General features: G+C 42.4%; 1 protein-coding gene across 1 annotated transcript in view; it reads left to right on the forward strand.

The window, feature by feature from the left end:
- Nucleotides 1–26,652, forward strand: part of b4galt5 (UDP-Gal:betaGlcNAc beta 1,4- galactosyltransferase, polypeptide 5) — a 91,164-nt gene that overhangs the window by 55,092 nt on the left and 9,420 nt on the right. The window contains exons 2-7 of the mRNA XM_084068955.1: nucleotides 8,313–8,432; nucleotides 12,948–13,061; nucleotides 16,457–16,584; nucleotides 21,937–22,053; nucleotides 23,326–23,513; nucleotides 24,316–24,438. Of these exons, the coding sequence (XP_083925081.1) occupies nucleotides 8,313–8,432; nucleotides 12,948–13,061; nucleotides 16,457–16,584; nucleotides 21,937–22,053; nucleotides 23,326–23,513; nucleotides 24,316–24,438 (790 nt within the window). The remainder of the gene's footprint in view (nucleotides 1–8,312; nucleotides 8,433–12,947; nucleotides 13,062–16,456; nucleotides 16,585–21,936; nucleotides 22,054–23,325; nucleotides 23,514–24,315; nucleotides 24,439–26,652) is intronic.

A 26,652-nucleotide genomic window follows, 5' to 3' on the forward strand; every position in this document is an offset into this window, starting at 1 on the left:
CATCCATCCATCCATCCTTACTGTGCGTACGTGCGTGTGTGTGTGTGTGTGTGTGTGTGTGTGTGTGTGTGTGTGTGTGTGTGTGTGTGTGTGTGTGTGTGTGTGTGTTCTAGTGCAGTGGTTCTCAACCTGTGGGTCGGGATCCCCAGGGGAGTCCCCACAGGATTTTGGGGAGGTCCCCAGATGACAGTGAAGTGACAATTTAAGGACTTTTAAGACATTTTTAATACCTAAAAAAAAAGACCATTGCTGCATCAAAGTAATCAACAAACTATTTAAAAACTGGTCAAACATTGGCCAAATTGTCAAATAATATAATATAATATATTTTTAAATAGCCGATCTACAAGCTCACAACGCCTCGCAACATTTATCTGTGGAACCTAATCAAACTAAATTGAATGCCTCAACTGTCAGGGTGGGGGGTCCCCAGTTCAAATATGAGTATTTTGGAGGGTCCCCAGTTCATATGATTATTTTGGGGGGTCACGACCTGAAAAGGTTGAGAACCACTGTTCTAGTGCAAAGGACCCCAAATCTTCACTGTCGAATTCTTAGTGTTCTATCGCATTTTCGGATAGTTTATAGTGTAATGACCTTTACGGGTCCATTTTGGGTCCTTTTGTACACTCTCAGAGTTACAGACTCAAAATTTGAGTCTGTAACTCTATTGTACCCCTGGGGGTACAATAGAGTTCGACTGGTGGAACCCAGACTTTGCTGTAGTGTATAACGTATGTGCATAGGGGTCACTTCAGCGTGTGTGTGCACACACACACACACACACACACACACACGAGCTGAGTCATGAGAAAGCAACGAGCTGTGATTTGTCATCAGTAATTGTATTAGGGGTTTCCATTACATTCATCTTGTTTTATACAAATTGGGGGCTTGCAGAACTAGTGACCGGTGACTGAAATCAATGTTCTCATCTTACCTCTGCAAAATACACAGGAAGTATAGAAAGTATGTCACTTTGTGGCGGTCATAGCTAAACGGGTATAGAGCAGCGGTGGGCAACTTTGTTGATATAGAGGGCCACTCTATTTCCACACTCACTCCAGAGGGCCACATTGCATATACAGTCGGGCAGACACCTCTTATCTCCGTATGTTAACTTTTTTCGTAAATTAGTGCCGATTAGACACGACGACGATGACTGTTAGTCACCCAGACTAAAGAAAAAAGAAGCGGAGCTGTCCGTTCGTTTTTTATACCGTGTGAAAAAACGTGTTTTGGCCTAAAGAGTGCATTTTTTAAGCTAAAACTGGAAACGGAAATCGATGAAATTGCTTCCGGGTGAAGCTGAGGTGAGTGGAAAACGAAACTGATCTCGGAATGTAAATAAAACAGCGTGATCGTCTATTAACCAAATTAAACATTAGGACGCAGACCTGCGTCCTAGATTATTCTGGCAGCCCACGGGTTTTATCTAATAGGACGCAGATCTGCGTCCATGGCAGCTTAAGTGTTAACCCCTTAACTGCTCCTCCTCTGCACTCAAGTCTGACCACCTGAGCAGTTTCAGCAATCAGCATGGGTGAAGCTGAAAACTGCAATTTACAGAAATAGTGCCTTCATAATATGGTGAGCATTTGGTGAGGACCAATTATATGAACTTAAGATGTAAATAGGTGAAGTGCTCCTTTAACCATGCACAAGAAAGGTATGCAAAAGAGGTATTTTTTTTTACTTTACTGGAGTATTTCAGTACTTTTACTACACTACTACTCCACTACATCTCAGAGGCAAATATTGTGCTTTTACTCCACTACAATTATTTGAAATCGTTAGTTACGTTTTAGACTTTGATTATTATCGCAAAACACACTAACCACTTCAGCCCTATATATTTATTTTAGCCATTTGAAAATAGCCGATCTACAAGCTCACAATGCGTCGCGATGCAACGCATTGTGACCTTGTAGATTGGCTATTTAAAAAAAATACTGGTGATAATATATAACAAAGTTTATGTTTACCACCTGCACAACAAGCATTTCTTCCTTCCACAACGCCATCTATCCACTGTACATTTCAAACACACCTTGCAGCACACTTTGTGTACTGCTACTGGACTTTACATATTGATTTGACTGTCTTGCTGTCATACGTGTTCTGTGTTCCCTTTCTTCTCCATCCTCTCTTTCTCTATTCTTAACTCTTCCTGGAACTGTGCAAATGTTGAGAGTTCACACACAAAGAAAGTAACTTTTAAACCTGTGATGGTGTGATGATGTGACAATGCAGTTGATTCGGAGAGTACTGTACTGTACTGTATGTTGTTCAATCTCGCTAGAGTAGGTGAGAGACAGACACAATAATATTATATTCCTAGCTTCCATGTTAACCCATTTGACCCGGGAATGCAACTCTGTCATTTTAGATTTCTTTGGCTATTCAAAAATAGCAGATATACAAGCTCATATAGCCACGCTATGAGCTTGTAGATCTGCTATTTTTGAAAAATCGTGAAAGGTTTTGCAAATCTTTGAATATATATATTTTTAAAGCTATCATCTGTAAAATATGTTGTTCCAGGGACCCCCCAGACGCAAAGATTTGAGTTACAAATATATATAAAATATATATTAAAAGATTTGCACACATTTTCACATTTTTTCTAAAATAGCAGATCTACAAGCTAGTGTGGCACGCGTTCCCGTTTTGAATGGGTTAATAGACACACACGCATGCACACGCTACCTACCTACCCACACACACACGCGCACTCCATCCCAAGCCATCATCCGATGGAAAGAGGCAGATAGTGGAGTGTGACCCAGGCCCGCAGGCCGTCTGCAACACATGGGCCACTTTAGGCCTCTCTCTCCTCCTGCTTGTTCCTAGGAGAGCTGGCAAGCGCTTCCTTGGCATGGATATGTACTTTACTGCAGGGGTCTTCAACAGGGGGTCCTCAGAGTTACGACAGGGGGTCCGCCAAATCTTTGTGTTATAAGATTTTTTTTTACCTATTTTTTTCTATTTTTTTTCCAAAAAAAATCTATTTTTTTCTATTTTTTTTTCTATTTTTTTTCTATTTTTTTTCTAATTTAAAAAAAAAAATATATATATATATTTTTTTTACCTAACATTAAGCACTTGAACCCTAGCATCCCTTTTCTGAGGAGAACTTTAGCCAAAAATAGCAGATCTACAAGCTCACAACGCCTCGCGCTGCGAGGCGTTGTGAGCTTGTAGATCGGCTATTTTTGGCCAAGAGGTATAGGTGTAGAGGGAAAAAAGAGCAGACTAAGTTAACAAAAAAGGTTTAATCTGAAACACAATTTTATACAATATAGAGGGGATCCCTGCTTCATCTCTCTCTCAGCTAGGGGGTCCTTGGCCTGAAAAGGTTGAAGACCCCTGCTTTACTGCATTAGTTCTCAAAACTTTTTATAGCTCTGTCACAATATGTTTATTTGTCACATTTGCTGACTGTCTCCTTTACTCCCCAGCCATGAAGAATCTGTGTGCACGTACGTGCGCGCGTGTGTGCGTGTGTGTGTGCGTGTGTGCATGTGTGTGTGTTCGCAGCGTTCGCCGTTGTCTTCTCCGTCAGGCTCTGCCTGCTCTGTTATTGGTGTAATTAAGAGATTCGATAGGGGATGTAATGTGTTCTATATACACACATTTAAAAAATAAAATCGCATCGGTAAGCGTTCATGCATTAAATTACAACACGTTATCCCAGTCACACGCATGACATTATCGTCTCTGTCGGGGTGGAAAACCTCATTATGTCTAAAACTGTTACTTTTTCAGGATTCAAATACAAAATGCGCCGCAGATCGCAGATCTGCTACTTTTGTCTGACGCTGTGGTATGATCAAGTGGGGGTACTGTATATTTACTCAAGTACTGTACTTAAGTAAAATGTTTATTTGTACTTTACTTGAGTATTTCCAATTTCCAATACTTTCACTTCTACTCCACTACATCTCAGAGGCAAATATTGTACTTTTACTCTTTAGTTACTAGTTACTTCGTAGATTTTGATTATCAGCCCTATATACATTTCGGCCATTTGAAAATAGCCGATCTACAAGCTCACAATGTGTCGCGATGCGACGCATTGTGCGCTTGTAGATCTGCTATTTACAAAATATCTTTTATACATTTGAAAGCTGGGTAATGGGACATTCTGCATAATGAGTACTTTTACTTTTGGTTCTTTAAGTAAATTTTGATGCCAATACGTTTGCACTTTTACTCAAGTACATTTTGAATTCTGGACTTTTACAGAGTATTTCTATATTGCAGATGCAGTATTGATACCTTTACTCAAGTAAAACATTTGAGTACTTTTTCCACCACTGGTTAATGTACGGGGAAGGAAAACACAAAAACGTAGTATATGGAGATAACACGTTTCTGCCCGACAGCAACGGTATGTCATTTTGTCCAAGTGAGCGTTTGTGGTTGGGGCGATGGGCGTGCCGTTAGACCACAATTTCCTTATTTTTGGTTTGTTTCCTGCTGAAAGATCGAGAGAGAGAGATTAGTTTAGGTAGAACACCTAGCCTAATTCTAGTTCAAATTGAAAGGGCATGATGACGCATTAGCATAGAAACCAGGGCTAAATCTCTCTCTCTCTGAGGTGAATTTCCGTTAACACAACAAGGCTATTATGTTATTATGAGCACAGGAAAACTTGTCACTGCCTTATTATTGGCACTGATTGTAGGAGTACTGACAAAAACACACGCACACATTGCCACACATCAGGCTGAGTCTGGGCTGGGTTGGAGCACTTCTGCATTGCTTGGCTGTTGTACTGTTTGTCTGTTACAGTTTACTTCTGTCTCTACTTAATGTGGTTCCTCTCTGTGTGTGTGTGTGTGTGTGTGTGTGTGTGTGTGTGTGTGTGGACCAGATCAGACACGACACTAGTCGGGCATGTGTCGTTGCCGTCCGGCAGAAACCTCATATCTCCTTAACTAACGTTTTTTTTCATAAATTAGCGCCCTACTTGAACATACTACAGTGTCACACAAAAGCATCAAAAGTAGCAGATCTACAAGCTGAAAATGCTGTGCGAGCTTGTAGATCTGGTACTTTCGCTGTTTTGTCATTTGAATCCTAAAAAGTACCAGTTTTGGACATGTGAGGTTTCCATTCGACAGAGACGATGCATTAGCTGTCCGTTCGATTGATTCAACATTGTATTGACAGTTTAAAAGCAAATCAGCATGTTAAAAAAAGCCTAATGGATCAATCCCAAAAAAAGCCAAAGGCTTGTTTCCGTGTGAATGTGGATGAGTGGGGTTTTTAAAATGCTTGTTGGAGGTTGGGAGGTTAAGGTCGTCACTGCACTGCACTGCTGCGTACAGTATTTTGCTACTTTGGTGTTTTTCTGCCACTATGGTTGCATTTTAATGTGACACACGCACACTGAATTTGCACACTGCACAGCGTCAGGAAAATGTGCTACACAGATAAAAGTGACTTTAACGTGGTACTCTAACCAGTCACCCTGTCTTCAGGGCTCAGCATAGCTCTCCTCTGATGTGACAACTGTGGGCGAGAACCAAGGGAAATGCTCTCGCTCTCTCTCACTTTCTCTCACTCTCACTTTCTCTCTCGCGCACACGCACACGCACACACACACACACACACACACACACACACACACACACACACACACACACTGACACTCTCTCTCTCCAACTCTTTTCTCTCTCTAGTATTCAGTCTTTCTTGTCTGTCTGCTTCTTCCTGTCTTATACACCATTGGTTCTCAAAGTGGGCCAATGACCCCAATGAACCATTGGGGTCATTGGTTTTCCCCCGGGGCTCATGGCGCGGCACAGAGTGCTGCGCTATGAGCTTGCAGATCTGCTATTTTTTTAACTCCCTGGCAAAAAAAAAAAATTGACGCGAGTCTGCAGCCAAATACGTATCCTTTTGGGGGTCTTTGACATGAAAAAGTTTGAGAACCACTGTTCTATTGTGCACTCTCCTTACGCTATGTTACCTCTCCCAGTGTTTGGTTCTCACTGCCGTTGCTGCTCTGACACCTTGCATGTCCCTCTGGGCATCATCAGTGAAGCTTTATCTTATCATGCTACCGAGAGTGTGAAAAGCTGGATTACAGTTGGTAATCTAGTTGGTATGCATGCATGCGTGTACAAGCTGGATTACAATTGGTAATCTAGTGTGCATGCTGTGTGCTGATCTGATTCTGGATTACAATTGGTAATCTAGTATTCATGTAAGAACAAAAAGGTTGTCCCTGTCAAGCACTTGTGTGTCTATGGGTGAAAGTATTTGGCAAGATCGGCATTTCCATTTCCAAGTTATTTAAATATAGCCAAATGTAGACGGTCACCACACTACAGTAGTTGACATGCTCACAAGCAGCCAGACTACAGTATATAGTCCGGCTTCACCACTGAACCAACAAGATCAGGGGTCGGGGTTCAATCCCCAGACCGGGGTCATACCAAAGACCAGGGGTCTTCAACAGGGGGTCCGGGACCCCTAGGGGGTCCGGGACCCCTAGGGGGTCCTCAGGCCTACTATAGGGGGTCCGCCAAATCTTTGTGTGATAGTATTTCGTTTTTTACATTAACCACTTGAACCATAGAATTCCTTTTCTGAGGGGAACATTAGCCAAAAATAGCAGATCTACGAGGCGTTGAGAGCTTGTAGATCGGCTATTTTTGGTTAAGAGGTATAGGTGTAGAGGGAAAAAAGAACAGACTAAGTAAAAATAAAACTTGAATCTGAAACACAATTTTATACAATATAGAGTAGGGGGTCCCTGCTTCATCTCTCTCTCTCTCAGCTAGGGGGTCCTCGGCCTAAAAACGTTGAAGACCCCTGCCAAAGACTATTAAAACATTGGGACCCACCCAACACCTCCCTGCTTGGCACTCAGCATTAAGGGTTTGGAAGTGGGGCTAAATCCCTGTGACATGCTAGTGTCATGTCCAGGGGATGAACTTGTACATCAAGCTGCCTCACGCTACAGAAACAGGAGATGGGCTCCTGCCCTATCGGCCACTTGGCTCGGGAACGGTTTCTTCTTACTTACTTCTCCACCACTTAAGACCACAGTGTGATTTGCCTGACTTCATTCACAAACTGCACTCACAGTAACTTAACTATCGATAGCTCTAGATTGGACTGGGAGAGAGCCACACCGACTCTGTTGTTTTGTCAGGGAAAAAAAGGCCTTTGATGTGCACAGTGCTGCAGCCCTTCTGTAATTACAATGGAACACAGTCGGTCAATTTGTAGCAGATCAGGTACAAGTGGTGGTGTTCACAATGGGAACAGGAAGTTCACTCGTTTTCACTTGCCTTTTGATTTTTTTTTTTCTTTTTCTGTCACGTACGAAATAATGTGACTACTGTACTGTTGTTCCCCAGAGACAAGGACAAAGTTTATTATGCAGGGGGGGTTGCTAAAGATTTGTGTTTAGCCCATTAAAACCAGGAACGCATCTGTGTAACCACTTTAACCATTATTTTATACTTTGGCTATACAAGCTCATAGCGTGGCACCGAGTGCCACACTACAAGCTTGTAGATCTGCTATTTTTCATGACATGCAGTACAATCTGGCAAAAGTGTCCAAAACAAACAAACATTCTGTTGAAAGTATGTTATTTTTGTACAGTTTTTGTTCACAGGTTTTGTGTTGTTCGTCATGTGAAGTGTAAAATAGGCTTAACCACATTAAACCTGGCGTCCCTATTATTGGCATTTCATTGTAAACTCAAATAATAGCCTAGGCCTATATGCTTATACACGTTGTATGCCGGTATCACGTGGCAAAAAAAGCAGATCTATAACTGAGCTTGTAGATATGATATAGTCATCATGTTACGACTGTGTCGGGTTTATGCTTAATTTCTTTCTGCAACCGATTAAAACTGGGAACGCATCTGTGTCATCTTAGATGTTTTCGTGTTGGCTATTAGAAAATCTACAAGCTCACAGCACGTCACATCTGCTATTTTTGAACATTTAAAAAAATATCTTTAAAGAACTACTGGTTTGGAAGGCATTTGTAGAATCGGCTTTAGGTCTTAATGGGTCAATCATGTCAGGAAAATCGCCGATCTACAAGCTCACAACCGTGACCTTGTATATTGTCAATTTGCGGCACATCGTATGGCAATGTATAAATCTGGCTTTAAGTGGTTCACTTGGCATTTCTCTGCTCCATTCGGTTCAACGGTAATCTGTTGGCAGAAGTCCAAACGGACTGACCTTCACAGTATGACAGAACATCATGTAAGTGTTTTTTATAATGCCGAGGCTAACACACACTCTCTCTGTGTCTCTCTCCATCCACAGTGAATGAGTATGTGTTCATGGTCCAGGCCAGAGGCATCCAGATCAAGGAGAATGTGAGGAGCATTGGAGCCCAGGTCCTGGAGCAGGTAGTGAGAGGAGCTTACAACATCAACGGCACAGGTGGGCGCACGCAATACACACACACACACACACACACACACACACACACACACACACACACACACACACACACACACACACACACACACACACACACACACACACACACACACATTGGTGTTTCTATGCTTGCGAGGACTAGAGTTCTCAACGGGCCCGAACAATTACCATACTTTTAGGCTCGAAAACCCGAAAAGGTGTCATTATAATATGTGCTTAATGTCCTCAAAGTCACGCACCCGACAAGCTTTGAACTGACCACATTGGACTTTCCGTTAAAGAGATAATGGCCAAAACATCTTGAAAACAGGCACTTTTGCGTGTTGGCCAGTGTCGCCCATTTGTCTTTAATAACACAGGCTAGGAAGGTTGGACGGCGACAAACTAGATACCACTTTGAGCTGCATCCAACACATCCACTGCCATTTCCGTCGGCCTTACTGTTAGGCCACTAGGGGCGGTTGAATTTTGTCTTTCCGACTAATTGGCATAGATTTTGGGCCCAGCCCGGCCCGAAAACGTCGGGTCGGGTTTGGGCAGAATTTGAGACCTCTAGTGAGGACAGCAATGGTTTAAGTTGTTCAAAAATGTTAAAAAAAACGCACTGCGAGCTCTACTATTTTTGCACTAAAATCCAAAATGACATACAGTAGATGCTTTCCCAGTGTTAATGGGTTAATGATAATTGTATTCATTTTGTATTCATTTTTTGGTGCAATCTGCGACGTGTTGTGAGCTAGTACATCTGTTTGTTTTTTGTTTCCGAACGTTCCCCCCCAGAATAGGGATGCTGCGGTTCAAGTGGTTAAGTTAAAGACCGGGAAATAAAGTACCTTGCACACTTTCGCGAAGTTGACAAGCCGAGACGGCTCCGACAGCCATGGGATTTTCATTTCAAAACGATGTAATTTCACCAAAAAAACACTTTGTGTTGCCATAAAAGATGATGATTTAAATCAATATATTTTTTTGCATCGCAGTTTGATGACCGAAGCAATTGCGTACCACGCACAACGACACAGCACATTTACTGCAGTAGATTAGGAAATACATTTTTCCTGTACCAGCCAGAGTGGCTGGAAATGGTCTCCATAATTTACTCATCAAGTACTACATTCACCCCGCAGTTGGTCTCTGTCGCGTGGAAACCTCATATATGTCCAAAACTGTTACGGTTCAGGATTCAAATTCGAAACCATCAAAAGTAGCAGATCTACAAGCTCGAAACGCGTCGCTTCGCGCCGCGTTTCGAGCTTGTAGATCTGCTACTTTTGATGTGTTTGTGTGACGCTGTAGTATGATCATGTAGGGCGTTAATTTACCAAAAAAATGAAAAAATTAGCCTATGGAGATAAGAGGTTTATGCCCGACAGCGACGTTATAATGTGTTCCATCCTGTACTAGTTTCACGACTGCAAATGCTGTCCTGGTGGGCGGGTGTTGATTAGGGACACCGAGTGAGTCACAGACATTCCTCCATTCTAAATAGTAGCCTACATTTTATTCTCATCGGTTAATGGTTAATCAACCATTAATGGTTAATTAACCATTAACACGTTTGGGGTCAATGGTTATGAAAAAACATTCAGTATGGCCATCCCTACAGTATGTTAATGTTGTTGTAAAACCAACCATGATCCAATAATTCAGCCAACCACCCATACAATAATCATCATGTTTTACATCTATTTTTACATTGGAATATGGAACGTGTTCCAGCCAGGGGCCACAAGAAAGTTACCCCAGGGGCCAGATTTGGCCAGCGGGGGCCGTCAGTTGAATATCACTGGCCTAAATCTAACCCTACCCCCCCCCTAAAACCCTAAACCTAATCTCTAAATGCCTAATCCTAACCCTGACCCCAACCTGAATGTTGTCTTTCTGATTATAACCGTAGCTCTTAAATAATCTTTGGTAAACCAGGTAAACAAAATTGTTCTTGGTGGGGTAAGTCATTGAGGGTACGTCAACGACTAGAAAGCTGTTTGTCCTTTTTTTTTGTCATTTCGGAGCTCAAAATTATAGTCATACCTGCGCACGCGTACACACACACGCGCACACGCACGCACACACACACACACACACACACACACACACACACACACACACACACACACACACACACACACACACACACACACACACACACACACACACACACACACACACACACACACACACACACACACACACACACACACACACACACACACACACACACACACACACGCCTAGGAGGTGATTCCATGTCTCAGAGTTTGGAATGTTTACCTCACGTGCCTTTTACCTTCCTGCAATTATAACGGCTTCAAATACAATAACCACCACCTTTGTAAATCCTGTAAGTGGGGTGTGTGCAATGACCTGAGTCTAAGCCATAAGCCAACCGGAATGATCACGGTAGGGAGGAAAAAAAGAGTCCGGTCGGCTTTTAAAGCTGGGACTAGTTGCAGTGTGTGCATGCCCTTACGGTTGCATGAGTAATACGCATAATACAGAGAGACGTACAGTAGCTGAGGCAGCGGTCAATGTGCAGCAGGTCAAAGCTAAAGGGATGGAAGGCAGTTTGTGTACAATAATAGAACACATACTGTAACTGCAGTGGTTCAGTCAACACTGACATCCCAACCTATGAAAATAGATTTTAAAGGGAGGTTGAACAACTGACCTGAGAATAGGAAGCTGATGTTTTCAACAATGATCTTCACCACATCTGTCCTATAGCATAATACAGCAATAGGCTCCGCAATATAATATTATTACTTATATCAGCGATTTTAAACCTGTGGGTTGTGACGATACCAATTGTATCCAATCAGGATTGAGAACTCAGACAGGATACAGATTAAACAAGTGAAATTGGAAGTGATGACACAAAGAAATGAGCATTTAAAAACAGAATTAAGCTGATGAATGGTTACTGTCTGGATAATAATGTAAAAAATGATGTACTATATACTTCTGACCACTTATGTACTATTAGACAAGGTAGCCTGGGATCAATAGCATTTTCGGAAGGGATGTCCGATATTATCGGCCTCCCGATGTTATCGGGCCGATATTGGCATACAAATCAATATCGGATTTTTTTTATTTTTTATTATTATATATTTTTTTAAATAAGTTACAGGGGCTCTTACTGTATGGTGTGTGTGACCTGAAATGATGAGCTTACCATAATTACAGTAATCCTTAATCATATTCCATCATATTCAAGGGCTTTTGCAGAGAAATGAGACAGACTCCAATCACTTTCAACTTAGAGCACTGCAGAGGGCAGGTGTGTGTGTTTGAGTCCAGCTGACGCTTGTTGACACTCGTTAATGTTATAGGCATCAGAGCAATTATGCTTCTGCCCTGTTAAATAGGCCAACATCTAATCTAAGACTAGTGGGACTCATTCAAATGACCACCAGTGAGTCCCGGGACTCACTTCATTGAAAACCTAACAACGTCACTGTATTATATTAGATTTATTAGATATTATATTGATATTATAGCTATTTTATTTGATTAGATATGCGATGTTGTTACCTGACAATTAGTTGACTTTTGGTGAAAAAGCCTGCATACATCGGTATCGGTTGATATCGGTATCGGAAATTAGGAGTTGGACAATATCGGTATATCGGTTATCGGTAAAAAAGTCAACATCGAACATCCCTAATTTTCGGTTTACTGATCCGGTCTGGAGCGGAAATACTTTAAAATGTGTTTAGTTTGGTCTTTTCTTCTAAACCGGATCACACGGCTGCAATTTTAGAGTGAATATCAGGCTTTCCTCAGTGGTAGAAAACCCGGTGATGGCGAGGTTAGGTAGTTGGATGAGACAGTAGCTGGAGGCTGAGATAGTTTTGACGAGGCAGCGGGAGATTTATGACCTCTCGTGGGTGTCGGGGAGTTGACACCACTATCCGGGAGAGACTCCCTGAGCTACCGGGGAGAGATGTAGTGGTGGAAAGTAACTATGTACTCAACTGTACTTAAGTACAATTTTGAGGTATTTGTACTTTACTTGAGTATTCCCAATTTCCAATACTTGTACTTCTACTCCACTACATCTCTGAGGCAAATATTGTACTTTTACTCCACTACAATTATTTGAAAACTTTAGTTACGAGTTACTTTGCAGACATAAATGATTACATTAAAAAACATACATTAACCACTTTAGCCCTATTTTATACCTAGGCTATTTGAAAATAGCCGATCTACAAGCTCACGACGCGTTGTGAGCTTGTAGATCGGCTATTTTCAAACATGCCAGTACTTTTACTTTTGATACTTAAGTACATTTTGATACCATTACTTTTGTACTTTGTAAGTACATTTTGAACACCAGACTTTTACTTGTAACAGAGTACTTCTACATTGCAGTATTGATATTTTTACTTAAGTAAAAACATTTGAGTACTTTTTCCACCACTGGCAGAGGTGAGATGATATATATCTATATGAAACACTACGCAGCCAGAGGACAGGACATGATCTATACCGCTGTCTGTGTGTTTCCAGATTATACCTACGACTTCAACGTGAGCGCCAGCGATGGTCCTCCCCCGACCTACCTCCCCGAAGGCTTCACCTACCTCCCCACGCAGGTCTGCCCCGAGAGACTGCCCTCCATGAGTGAGTACACACACACACACAAAGTAGAAACAAAAAACAGACTGGAAGTGGGAACACTCAGTCTGTATAAATGGAATTTGCCGGGTGCACGGCTCACAAAGACTCACAATGAGAAAATAATAGCCAGCTCTCTGAAGTCCTTCTGGTACTTTTAATTAATTAACCCATTAAGACCGGGAACGCATCTGTGTGTCATTTTTAGATGTCTTTGACTATTCAAAAATAGCAGATATAGATCTGCTATTTTTGAAAAATCGTGAAAATTTGTGGCAAAATCTTGGATTATATATTTTTTAAAGCGTACATTTGTAAAATATTTAGTTCCAGGAACCCCCAGAAGCAAAGATTTGAGTTACAAATGTCCGAAAGTCAGATATCACAAAAAAAAAAAAAAAAGATACAGTACGCGATCTAGCGCACGGACCGTTTTTTTTGCTGCGCTGGACTCGGGATGGTTATGAAAATGTTCTACTGCACCTCTCGTCCTAGGATATAATAACATCACATAAAGATAAGGAAAAGGCTAGTCCGGAATTCTCCTTTAAGGCACGGGCAGCATACACAGACGTGTTTTACCGCGTTTCGGTGTCAAGCCTTCCTCAGCATGATACATCATAGACTCATAGACTACATAGACTCCGAAGTCTTTCTGGTACTTTTAAATTCATCAAGGCACGGGCAGCACACACGGACAAAGGTACCAAAAGGACTTCGGAGTGATAGCTATTATTTTCTTATTGTGCGTGCGTGCGTGCGTGCGTGCGTGCGTGCACACGCACATGCGTGCACACGCACACGCACACGCACACGCACACACAATGTATTCCCCGAGCAAGCAAGCAGGCTCTAGCTCAAAGGTAAAACCGAGTTCAAATCCAGAATAGAAGAGGAAAGTTACATAGTGCAGCTTTAACTCCCCACTGGAACCACCCCAAGAACCCCCTGTGGGGGTCCCCGGACCCCACTTTGAGAACCACTGCTTATACACTCTGCACACATGACGCAGTACAGGCTGCAGAAGGCCAGATCCTGATATTAAGTCATGTTTTATTGCCGTTCTTTATGCCGTCTTTTATGGTATATTGTTAACCTTTTACTAGCGTTGCTGCTTCCTCTGTACTCTTTGTTTCTTCCCGCATCCGTGTCTCTTTGATTCATCCTTCACTGTGGCGCTGCTATGACAACAGAATTTCCCTCAGGATTAATAAAGGTTCTGTCTATCTTCAAGAAGAACGCACACAGGATCCCATAAGGGTCCAACCTTACACTCTCAGAGTTAAAATGAACACTCTGGATTTTACGCTGTAGGCACAGCCTCTGCATACTGAATCTCGTGTTAACCCATTTAGACCTGGAACGCAACTGGGTAATTTTAAAATGTCTTATTGGCTATTCAAAAAATAGCAGATATACAAGCTCATAGCGCGGCACCGAGTGCCGCGCTATGAGCTTGTATATCTGCTATTTTTGAAAAATCGTGAAAAATATGTGCAAATCTTTGAATATATATGTTTTAAACTGTGCTTCTGGGGGTCCCTGGAACAACATATTTTGAGATGGGGGTCCGCTGCCAAATACATATCATTTTGGGGGTCCTTGACATGGAAAAGTTGGGGCACCACTGATATGGCAACATAGGATTTAGAAAACATTTTTAGATATGTATTTTGCCGCAGATCTCAAAATGTTTTGTTCCAGGGACCCCCCAAAAACATTTGCACACATTTTCACAATTTTTCAAAAATAGCAGATCTACAAGCTCATAGCACGGCATCTGCTATTTTTTAATGGCCAAAGAAATCTTAAAATGACACGGATGCGTTCCCGGTCTTAAAGGGTTAAATGACGCAATACTGTGAGTTCTTTTGAGACGGTCGGAATTCGTGCTTTAGAATAATATCCTGTAGAATACGATTATGGCAATTAATAAGACGGGAGAGGAAAAGAATCATGTTTCACACAGTACAGGCTGGCCATTCTTAATCATAAAAATCATAACATTTCTTCAGGTTTCATGGGACTTTTAAATGTGTCCATTAGGTCAGTTGTCACAGTGCTTTCCGTGCCTGTTCATTAAGTTATGAGCGTTGAGGCCGCCGTGCTTTCAGCGTTGATTGATGATGCATACAGAATGTGTAGTAATGGCACAGATAGCCTAATCCACCCCGGCCATTTACACAGTATGCCCCCTGATTGCTCAAGTGTTATTGGCCTTGACAAGACGCGTTCCTCCGCCCCACCCCCCCACCCCACATCTCTCTCTCTATATATATATATATATTTTTTTTCATTCTCATCGCCTTCCCCTTTCATACCAGGTCATTACCATTTTTCTCTTTTATTCCCTCAGCCCTTCTCCGTTTCTTATCTCTCTCGGTTCTCTCGCTCTCTCTCACGCGCTCTTATAAATCTCTTTCAGAGGGGAGGTTGAAGGTGTGCACGCACACACACGCGCGCACGCACGCATCCACACACACTTGCGTTTTACTGACATTTTAACCACGTAAGCCCTGACCTAATACTCACATGACAAATAGCAAAAGAAATCTACACGCAGATCTACACGCTCACAACGTGTCGCATTGTAAGCTTATAGATCAGCTATTTTTGAAACTTTTTTTTTTTGGATACAATGTTATTGTGCTCCACAATGATGTCACATGTGGGAGTCGGCTATAATTTGTTCAACCACTTAAAAACCCTCTCTTTTCCATCTACACCAGAGTGGTTTTCAACCTTTTTCATGCCAAGGACCCCTGAATTGATATACATTCGGCCGCGGAGCCCCATCTGAAAATGTTTCGTGCCAGGGACCCCCAGAAGCAATGTTTTGAGTTAAAAATGTTTGCTTTAAAAATATATATATATTCAAAGATATGCACACATTTTCAAGATTTTTCAAAAACAGAAGATCTACAAGCTCATAGCGCGGTGCCGCGCTATGAGCTTGTATATCTGCTATTTTTGAATAGCCAAAGCTAAGTGGTTAAAATGATTGTGACGCTATGTTAACTCATTTCGTTGGGGACCCCCTGGTACCCCCCCCCCCCCCCCCAAGGACCACTGGTGGTCCCCGGACCACTGATTGAGAACCACTGATCTACACCAAATCCCTTTGCCAAAAATAGCCGATCTGCAGGTACAAGTTCACAATTGAACGTGTAGATAGGCTATGTTTGGCTAATTAATGTTCCCCCCAGAATATAGGATGCTGGGGTTCAAGTGGTCAGAATGTTGAATTACCTCCAAAACAGGCAAGCCCTCACGCTCCCTCCATGTGATCTTTGGCGCGTCTAATATGCCATATTACTCAGACCTGTCTCATATGATTTCCGAGGTATGTGAGGGAACAGTGAGACTCAGAGATAAAGTCTGGTATTAAATGTCTTTTGCAGAGGGGAGGCTGGAGGTGAATATGAGTGAGATCGCTCTGGAGGAAGTGGAGAGGTCGTTGCTGAACGCAGAGCCCAGCCTGGCCCCCGGGGGCTACTGGAAGCCCAGCGACTGTGCACCGCGCTGGAAGGTGAGACGTTCAAACAACACTCTTTTAAAGTTTCAACCCGGCGGCCCTGTTATGGGGTCATCTGGGGGGGGGGGTTGTTCTTGATTATTATTATTATTTTAAAGCAGACCTACCATCTTTCTACTATTTTAGTTATCTTAGAATATTATTATCGTTATTTTTTGGTACAAATATGTGAACATTTGTCCAAAATAGGGACACCAGGGCATTTTCTTTTAATAGATTTCAGGTTCAGGCCGCTGTGCAGCCCTCACACCCTCGTCGCACCACCAATCCGACTGATATGCCCATATATGGAGACCTCTGTATCTGTCATTCCATGTCCCTTTTATGCCCATATATGGAGATTTCTGCATCTGGCAGTCCATGTCCCTTTTATGGCCATTTATATCTCCCCCAACAAATCCAACCCTGTTCATATACTGTATACTGTATTTCCTATTCCCAGCTCTGTCCACCTCACCCCAGCAACACAGAGTTCACGGACATAGACATGATTAAAAGCGCGTGACCTTGTGGCATATCGTTGCTGTCGGTGCAGAAACCTCTTATTTATGTCTATATTTTAACTCTTTGTGTTTTTTCACAAATTAACGCTCTACTTGATCATACTACAGCGTCACACAAAAGCATCAAAAGTATCAGATCTACAAGCTCAAAACTCGGCGCGAAGCGGCGCCTTTTGGGACCCCCTAAAGGACCCCCACGTCCTTTAGGGGGACCCGCTAAAGGACCCCCACGGGGTCCTTGGGGGGGACCCCGTTCCACTTTGTAGAACCACTGCTCCTAGACCCCAATGCATTCATACCATGTGTCATGCATGCACACACACACACACTGTATAGCTTGACTAAAACCTGCTCCCATTCCTATCGAAACAGTACGTGAGTCTGAGCAATAAGAGCACATAATATGCTCCACATTTCTTTTTCTTTTTTTTTTTTATATATACCCAAATTCCTTACATGCCTGTGGAATTCACACTAATTCGTCCCTTATGACCTGTGGCAGGCTAGAAAAACCTTCCCGTCTCTCTGTGAGGGAGAGAGAGAGAGAGAGAGAGCATAGCGTCTCTGTCGGGTGGAAACCTCATATGTCCAAAAAACTGTTACTTTTTCAGGATTCAAGTTCAAAAGCATCAGATCCGCAAGCTCGAAACGCTTCGTGCCGTGTTTCGAGCTTGTAGATCTGCTACTTTTGACGCTGTAGTATGATCAAGTAGGGCTCTAATTTACGGAAAAAAACACAAAAAGTTACAATATGGAGATAAGAGGTTTTTACTACAGCAACGATAGATTATTCCTCAGTCATGCGTGCCTATATACCGTACCCAGTCAGACGGTCACGTATAATGTCTGAGCCGGAGGTTCACAACCTTTTTTTTTCCTCAGAGCCCCCCCACACCACCACCACCACACACATTGCACGTACTGTACACGATTGACATGCATTAGGCTACGGACCCCCGTTTAATGGCATTTCTATCTCTAGGACCCCAATTTATATGGTAAATCAATGTTAATTTAACTCTGAGAGTGTACAAATGGAACCAAATGGACCCGTTAGGGTCCATTTGGTTCCATTTGTACACTCTCAGAGTTACAGACCCAAAAGGGTCCATTTGGTTCCATTTGTACACTCTCAGAGTTACAGACCCAAAAGGGTCCATTTGGTTCCTAACTATCCACCATTTAGCTGGGGAACTCCCTCAAGGACCCCTGGGGGTCCCCGGACACCACTTTGAGAACCAATGGTTTAGAGGACAGACAGACAGACAGAGAGGCAGACTTGCAGGACCGAAAACATAATCCCTCGGTAATTTATCCACAACTGTTACTTTCCAGGATTCATTCCATTCAATTTACGAAAGACACAACAACAGTTAAAGACACGGACATAAGAGGTTTCTGGCCCCCGACGGCGACAATATAATAACGTCTTAGGTATGCGAGGGAACCTGAACGGCGAGACTCTGGAGAGATAATAATGTCCTCCGCCATAATGAGCGTTTTGTTTCCTTTGGCGCGGAGTCACTAGAGTGGTTTCTGTGGGAAGAAGAAGCTCTCTCTCTGACAGTCTGACTGCTGGTATAGAGCCTCCTCCTCCACAACTCCACTGAGCGTTTCATTATTATCACCACTACTATCCCTCGTTTGTGTCTCGCCGCCGCGCCGCAGTCATCATCCCACCCTCCCTCCATCTGCTGCTCGTCTCCTCAGACCGTCTCTCTCTCTCTCTCTCTCATTCCTACGCCCTGAGCAAATGTACTGTATGTGTTTGTGACACAACCAAATCTCTCTCTCTCTCTCTCTCTCTCTCTCTCTGTTCTTCTCTTTGTTCTCTCTCACTGTTACTAAATTGCACTCTCACAGACTCTTTCTCCCTCAAGTCCCTTTTCTGTGCCAGCTGTTTCTCTCTGTCTCTCCTTCTCTCTCTCTGTCTCTCCTCTCTCTCTCTCTGTCTCTGTCTCTGTCTCTCCTTCTCTCTCTCTCTCTCTCTCTCTCTCTCTCTGTCTCTCCTTCTCTCTCTCTGTCTCTCCTTCTCTCTCTCTGTCTCTCCTCTCTCTCTCTCTCTGTCTCTCCTCTCTCTCTCTCTCTCTCTGTCTCTCCTCTCTCTCTGTCTCTCCTTCTCTCTCTCTCCTTCTCTCTCTCTCTCTCTCTCCTCTCTCTCTGTCTCTCCTTCTCTCTCTCGCCGTCTCTCCTCTCTCTCTCTCTCTCTCTCTCTCTCTCTCTCTCTCTCTCTCTCTCTCTCTCTCTCTCTCTCTCTCTCTCTCTCTCTCTCTCTCTCTCTCTCTCTCTCTCTCTCTCTCTCTCTCTCTCTCCCTCTCTTTCTCTCTCTTTCTCTCTCTGTTTTACTTTAGTAAAAGTATCAATACTGCAATGTAGAAATACTCTGTTACAAATAAAAGTCCGTAATTACAAATTTACTCGGTAAAAGTACAAACGTATTGGCATCAAAATGTACTTAAAGTACCAAAAGTACCCATTATGCAGATTGTCCCATTTTAAAGTTTTCAAATGTATAAAAAGCTTTTGAAAATAGCAGATCTACAAGTTCACAATGCGACCCATGTGAGCGTGTAGATCGGCTATTTTCAAATGGCAGAAATGTGTATAGGGCTGAAGTGGTTGATGTATGTTTTGTAATAATAATCAAAATGTACAAGGTAACTAGTAACTAAAGATTTCAAATAATGTAGTGGAGTAAAAGTACAATATTTGGATCCGAGATGCAGTGGAGTAGAAGTAAAAGTATTGGAAGTTGGAATTACTCAAGTGAAGTACAAATACCTCAAAATTTTACTTTAGGTACAGCACTTAGTAGTAGTAAATGTACTTAGTTACTTTCATCTCTCTCACACGCACAAACACACACACACACACACACACACACACACACACACACACACACACACACACACACACACACACACACACACACACACACACACACACACACACACACACACACACACACACACACACACACACACACACACACGGTGACATGTTTGCGTTTCTGCTGAACTTCAAAGAAATTGCTTAGAATGCTAGTTAAAAAGAGCTAGCCTTTCTCTCTTTGGCAGCAGCCCCTCCCCCTGAGGGTTCAACAGCACAGCAGGCTCTTTTTAATGGAACACTTCCTGGCCGGTTCCTATACCTGCTGTGATCAATACACTTATATACTGTACATACTGTCTATAATACTACACTATAGAGAGGAAAGAACCTGCCCCTCTCTCTCTCTCTCTTGTCATGCTTTTGTCATATTGTTACTTTGCTTTTTGATTACAATACTGTGACTTTGCCCTCACTTAAAGGGGTATTTCACTTCAACTCATTAAGACCTGAGTCTACAAATAAATGCCTTCTAAATCACGTAGTTCTCAAACCTTTTCGTGCCAAGGACCCCCAAAATTATATGTATTTGGCAGCGGACCCCCATCTGAAAATGTTTGTGCCAGGTATCCCCCCGGGAAGAGAAGATTTAGTGTTTTTAAAAAAATCCAAAATGCTTCAACATTTTTCAAAATGTTCAAAAATAGCAGATATACAAGCTCACAGTGAGTCACTTCGTGCCACGCTGTGAGCTTGTATATCTGCTATTTTTGAGAAGCACTGTTCTCAAAGCACTGGTCTCAAAAAACTGTTCTAAATCCTAAAAACGTATGTTGCTATACGGCATAACTAAATTCCTATATAACATTAAATGATATATCAACAATATTTTTTAACATAACCAACACAACCAACAACATAAATATAGTTTTAACTTAAACCAAATGTCCCTCTGGAATGTTAAAGTCGAATCAAACTCCACGTTAACCCCATTAGACTCTGTGAAACACGTCCCTGCTTCTGGTGACTGATATGGTCCTTCTAATGCACGAGGAGACTGTCATTTTCCAATGAGTTATTTCATTATGTTCATATTGTCTGTAATGTAATGTAGCTAGCAGCCTTTGGAGCAGACAGTAGCTCATATGCAGTGACTCAGCCCCACTGTACAGAGATGATAACTGGCAGAAGAAAATGCACTCTAAACACTGACACTTCATTAGATGGAGATCAGAGTGGTCGATGTGTGTGCGTGTGCATGTGTGTGTGTGATGAAACATGAACCACTTTAGCCCTATTTTATACATAGGCTAGCATGTATAAAATAGCAGATCTACAAGCTCACAACGCGTCGCGATTCGAATATTTTAGTACTTTTACTTTTGGTACTTTAAGTACATTTTGATGCCAATACTTTTGTACTTTTTACTTAAGTAAATTTTGAATTCTGGACTTTTAGTTGTAACAGAGTATTTCTATATTGCAGTATTGGTACTTTTACTTGAGTAAAGAATTTGAGTACTTTTTCCACCACTGTACAGTGATGATAACTAGCAGAAGACAATGCACTCTAAACACGAGTACTTTGCACTTCATTAGATGGAGATCAGAGTGGTCGATGTGTGTGCGTGCGTATGTGTGTGTGTGTGTGTGCGTGTGTGCGTGTGTGCGTGTGTGCGTGTGTGTTTGTGTGTGTGTACACACTTGTAGTACTATATTCTTTTGAGGGCTAAATATTCCCACAAGTATAGTAGAATTTGAAAAAATATATACTCAGGCTCAGGCTTTATGGTTATTGTGTGTGTGTGTGTGTGTGTGTGTGTGTGTGTGTGTGTGTGTGTGTGCGTGTACGTGTGTGTGTGTGTGTGTGTGTGTGTGTGTGTGTGTGTGTGTGTGTGTGTGTGTGTGTGTGTGTGCGTGTGTGTGTGTGTTGTGTGCACGCGCGTGCGTGCGTGCTTACAAAACGTTAAGTCTTCATTTAGCTACATATTGTATTTCATGCTGTGTCCTATAGGTGGCGATCCTGGTCCCGTTCCGGAACCGCCATGAGCACCTGCCCATCCTCTTCAGACACCTGGTGCCAGTGCTCCAGAGACAGCGACTGCAGTTTGCCTTCTACGTCATAGAGCAGGTACTGTAGTAACTAAGTACATTTACTCAAGTACTGTACTTAAGTACACTTTTGAGGACATTTTACTTACTGGAGTACCGGTATTTCCAATTTTCTGTACTTTTACTTTTTACTTTTTCTCCTCTACATCATCTCAGAGGCAAATATTGTGCTTTTACTCCACTACAGTTATTTGAAAACGTTAGTTACTAGTTACTTTTAAGATGTGAATTATGATATTATAAAACACACATTAACCACTTAAGCCCTATTTTATACATAGGCTGTTTGAAAATAGCCGATCCACAAGCTCACAACGCGTCGCATCGCGACGCGTTGTGAGCTTGTAGATCTGCTATTTTCAAACATTTTAGGTACATTTTAAGTACATTTTGATGCCAGTACTTTTGTACTTTTACTTAGAGTATTTCTATATTGCAAGGGAAAGAGAGGGAGATAAAAACAAACAAAATATTGTCACACACTCACATTTGCACTCACACTCCAACACGTTCACACGGCTCAGGGTGGAAGAAAGAATATCACACCTCTCGATGTGTCTGATATTCAACATTCTCACAGAAACAGTTCCTGTCTAACTACTGTACTTCTGCAGAGTAAGAGATACTCATAGGTCCTCCACCAGAGCGAGTTCCTCTGACCTTGTCCTCCCCCTAAATTCGAGTCACTCAAGGGTACAAAAAAATGCATTCTGTTACGCTGTTATGTTTTTTTGTGGGATTAATCCATGTGGCTTTTGCTTTCAAACGTACTGCTGTACTTCTAATTTGTCAATAGAATATTCAGTCGATCTCACCTTCACACACACACACACACACACACACACACACACACACACACACACACACACACGCACACAGGCAGGGGACAGGCAACTACTGAAAAAACATGGTCAGATGTTTGCTCACATGACCTCACTATGGCTGAACCAGCTTCCTCGTTGTAGAATCCAGGTCATTGGCCACAGGGACGCTGATTCGGTGTGTAAAATACACTGTAAAATCCTCAGTGTTATTGGACCCATAAAACCCATTTTTACACTGAAGAGGATTTTTTTCCTCTCTTTCTCTCTCTCTCTCTCTCTCCTGTGATATAGTTTGTGTGTAACGACATATCTTCAGTGTTAATTGTACCCATAAAACCAATTTTTACACTTAAATTGCTGTGTATCTTGTTACAATCTCTCCCACTGTAGCGCCAGTATATACAGTATATAGCTAAAATCTAAAATGACACAGATGTTATCTCGTCCGTCTCTCTCTCTCTCTCCAGAGGGGAACGGAGCCGTTCAACCGGGCCATGCTGTTCAACGTGGGCTACAAGGAGGCCATGAAGGACCTGGACTGGGACTGCCTGGTGTTCCACGACGTGGACCACCTGCTGGAGAACGACAGGAACTACTACGGCTGCACGGACATGCCCCGCCACTTCGCCGTCAAGCTCAACAAGTACTCCTATATGTGAGTTTCAGTCCCCCAGTGCGTCATGATGACGCTGTTTTCGAACAACATTTAGGTCCCCAGGACCAAGTACTGTACTGTACCTGGGGGCGATAGGGCTTTTGCTTTTGCTGAACCCAACCCTGTGGAATGTGCTCCCCAATGCTCTCAGAGAAACCCCCATCCAGTGTTGTGAAGTAACTAGGTATATTTACTTAAGTACAATTTTGAGGTATTTTTACTTTACTTGAGTATTTCCAATTTTCTGTACTTTTTACTTCTACTCCACTACATCTCAGAGGCAAATATTGTACTTTTACTCCACTGCAATTATTTGAAAACTTTAGTTACTAGTTACTTTGTAGATTTTGAGTATTATTACAAAACATACATTAATCACTTCAGCCCTGTATACATTTCGGCCATTTGAAAATAGCGATGCGACGCATTGTGAGCTTGTAGATCTGATATTTTCAAACTTTTTTATACACTTGAAAACTTGATATGGGACATTCTGCACAATGAGTACTTTTATTTTTGGTACTTTAAGTACATTTTGATGCCAATACTTTTATACTTTTACTCAAGTACAGTTTGAATTGCAGTATTGATACTTTTACTTAAGTAAAACATTTGAGTACCTTTTCCACCACTGCCCCCACCCTCTTTCAAAACCGCTCTCAAAACCCACCATAATGGAATAGACTTTGACGTTGACTTGTAATAAAGTATTTCTGCGGTGTGGTATTGGCCGAGTGTAAAATCCTGAGAACTTATTCCGCCCACTGGAATGAATAATGATGGCGTGGTGTGTCCCTTCCAGGCTTCCATACAACGAGTTTTTCGGGGGTGTCAGCGGCCTGTCAGTGGAGCAGTTCAAAAAGATCAATGGATTTCCTAATGCATTCTGGGGCTGGGGAGGAGAGGACGACGACCTATGGAACAGGTGAGGTGATCAACACACGCGCTATGCTTAATCGACATGCCGTGGTACGATTGGTCAATCACAACCTTTTTCTCAAGACATACGCCTACATTAACACGTCGTTGCTGTCGGATCTCCATATTCTAACCTTTTGTGTTGTTTTCGTAAATTAACGCTCTACTTGATCACACTACAGTGTCAAATCTGCGAGCTCGAAACGACGCGTTTCGAGCTTGTCGATCTGCTACTGAATAGGCTCTATGCACAGCAGCCATATTGGAAAGAACTTGAAATGATTCTAATTAAGGCTCTGTTCCATTCTGGTCAGGGTGCTGATATCTGCATGTTGGCTCACTAGAAACACTCCATTTTGGTTCCCAAATGGCCCCTTATCGTGGGTGTGTAACTCTGAGAGTGTACAAATGGAACCAAATGGACCCTTACGGGTCCATTTGGTTCCATTTGTACACTCTCAGAGTTATGGGGGTCCTTGAAAATAAGACAACCACTATGCCACACTAAATGGAACAGAGCCTTAATTAGTATCATTGGTAACACCTGTGAAGGAAGTAAGGAAAGGGGCCCAATTCATTCCCAATATGGCTGCTGTGCATAGAGCCTATTGAATCCTGAAAAGTAACAGTTTTGGACATATGAGGTTTCCACCCGACAGAGACGACATAGAACAGAGACCTGACGTTGAGGGAGTGCGGTGCCCATAGGGCTGTCACGATGACAAATTTAAGTTGACGATTAATTGTCACTCAAATACTTGCGATTAACGATTTAATTGTGTGTTGGGCATTGAATGTTGTGATGCGGTGTGATGCGTTGTGAGCTTGTAGATCTGCTATTACTGCTTTTTTTTTATATTTGAAAAGGTGTGAACATGTTTCACCATGGAAACGATTATGACCATTATGCAAAAAATAATTGCGAAATATCTCAAATAATTGCGATTACACGATTAAAAATAATTGCGAAATATCTCAAATAATTGCGATTACACGATTATTATGTAATAATTGTGACAGACCTAGGTGCCTGCCAGGGTCAAGTCGTTCACGTAGGCGGGTTGTCCAGAATCTGATCGATATGCCCATATATGGGCAGATACCGACGACATCAGGGCTCTCTATGTATGGGCGTAAAAGGGACAAGTACAGACAGATACGGAGCTCTCCATACGGGCATTAAAAAGTGACACAGGCAGACAAACAGACGGGTGCTCTGACAACCAATTTGCATTGTCGCTGACTTGCATCGTTCCAGAGTAGACCGGTGCCCAAACTAATAGTATAATATAGCCTTGTGTTGTCCATGGAAACCCTTGATCTGTGGCACACAATGAAGGACCCATCAGGCAATGCTGTACATTTGCATAAACACACACACACACACACACAGCCGTCAGACAGTCTTTTGCCTTGCCAGGGCTGTCAGTATTGACAATATTCCCACAGCGTTGATGTCGGTAGTGGTGGGAGGGGGGTGTCATGGGGGGGTTAGTGGTGACATAAGAGCAGATGGCCATCGTGTGAGTATGATCAATTTGTTGACATGAGGTTTGTCTACAGCCAGGAGTACAGAGCCAGGAGAGCTGTTGGCACGGAGTGGCCTTTCATTTAAAGCGTGTCTCTTTTTTTGTGTTTGTTTATCTATGCCGCATGTCATTCTTGTGACTGACACTCACACACGCTCGCACACTCTAGCACACACACATACAGACACGCATTTCATTTGTATTACTAGACTTGTGAGGACATCAACATTTTAGGACGCAACATTTTATGAATTACAATTTTGCAATTCTTTAACCGTAAGCCTGAAGCCGAAAAGTTGCAGATCTACAAGCTCAAGAACGCGTTGCAATACACGACACCAACGTGCAACCAAAGTGTAAATCGGGCATAATGCTAACCCTGAACCCCTAAACCAAACCTCTAAATAAATGTATAATCTTAGTCCTAACCTGAATCTTTTCCTTATTGTAAGCCAATCCCTAAAAAATAATTTTGTAACCATACAGGCAGCTGTTCTCCCTCCAGACTCTCTGAATACACACTCCCAGCTTTTGCTGATTGTCTTTTGGCTTTTGTGCTTTGATTCCATAGATAACTGCTGTCTGCGGGTTTTTTTTTCCTCTTTCACTGCCGATTGTATATTATTGTTTCCTGTTTCCTGGTGTGTGTGTGTGTGTGTGTGTGTGTGTGTGTGTGTGTGTGTGTGTGTGTG

Source organism: Gymnoscopelus microlampas, assembly GCF_963454915.1.
Source record: "Gymnoscopelus microlampas genome assembly, chromosome: 10".
NCBI classification, from domain to species: domain Eukaryota; kingdom Metazoa; phylum Chordata; class Actinopteri; order Myctophiformes; family Myctophidae; genus Gymnoscopelus; species Gymnoscopelus microlampas.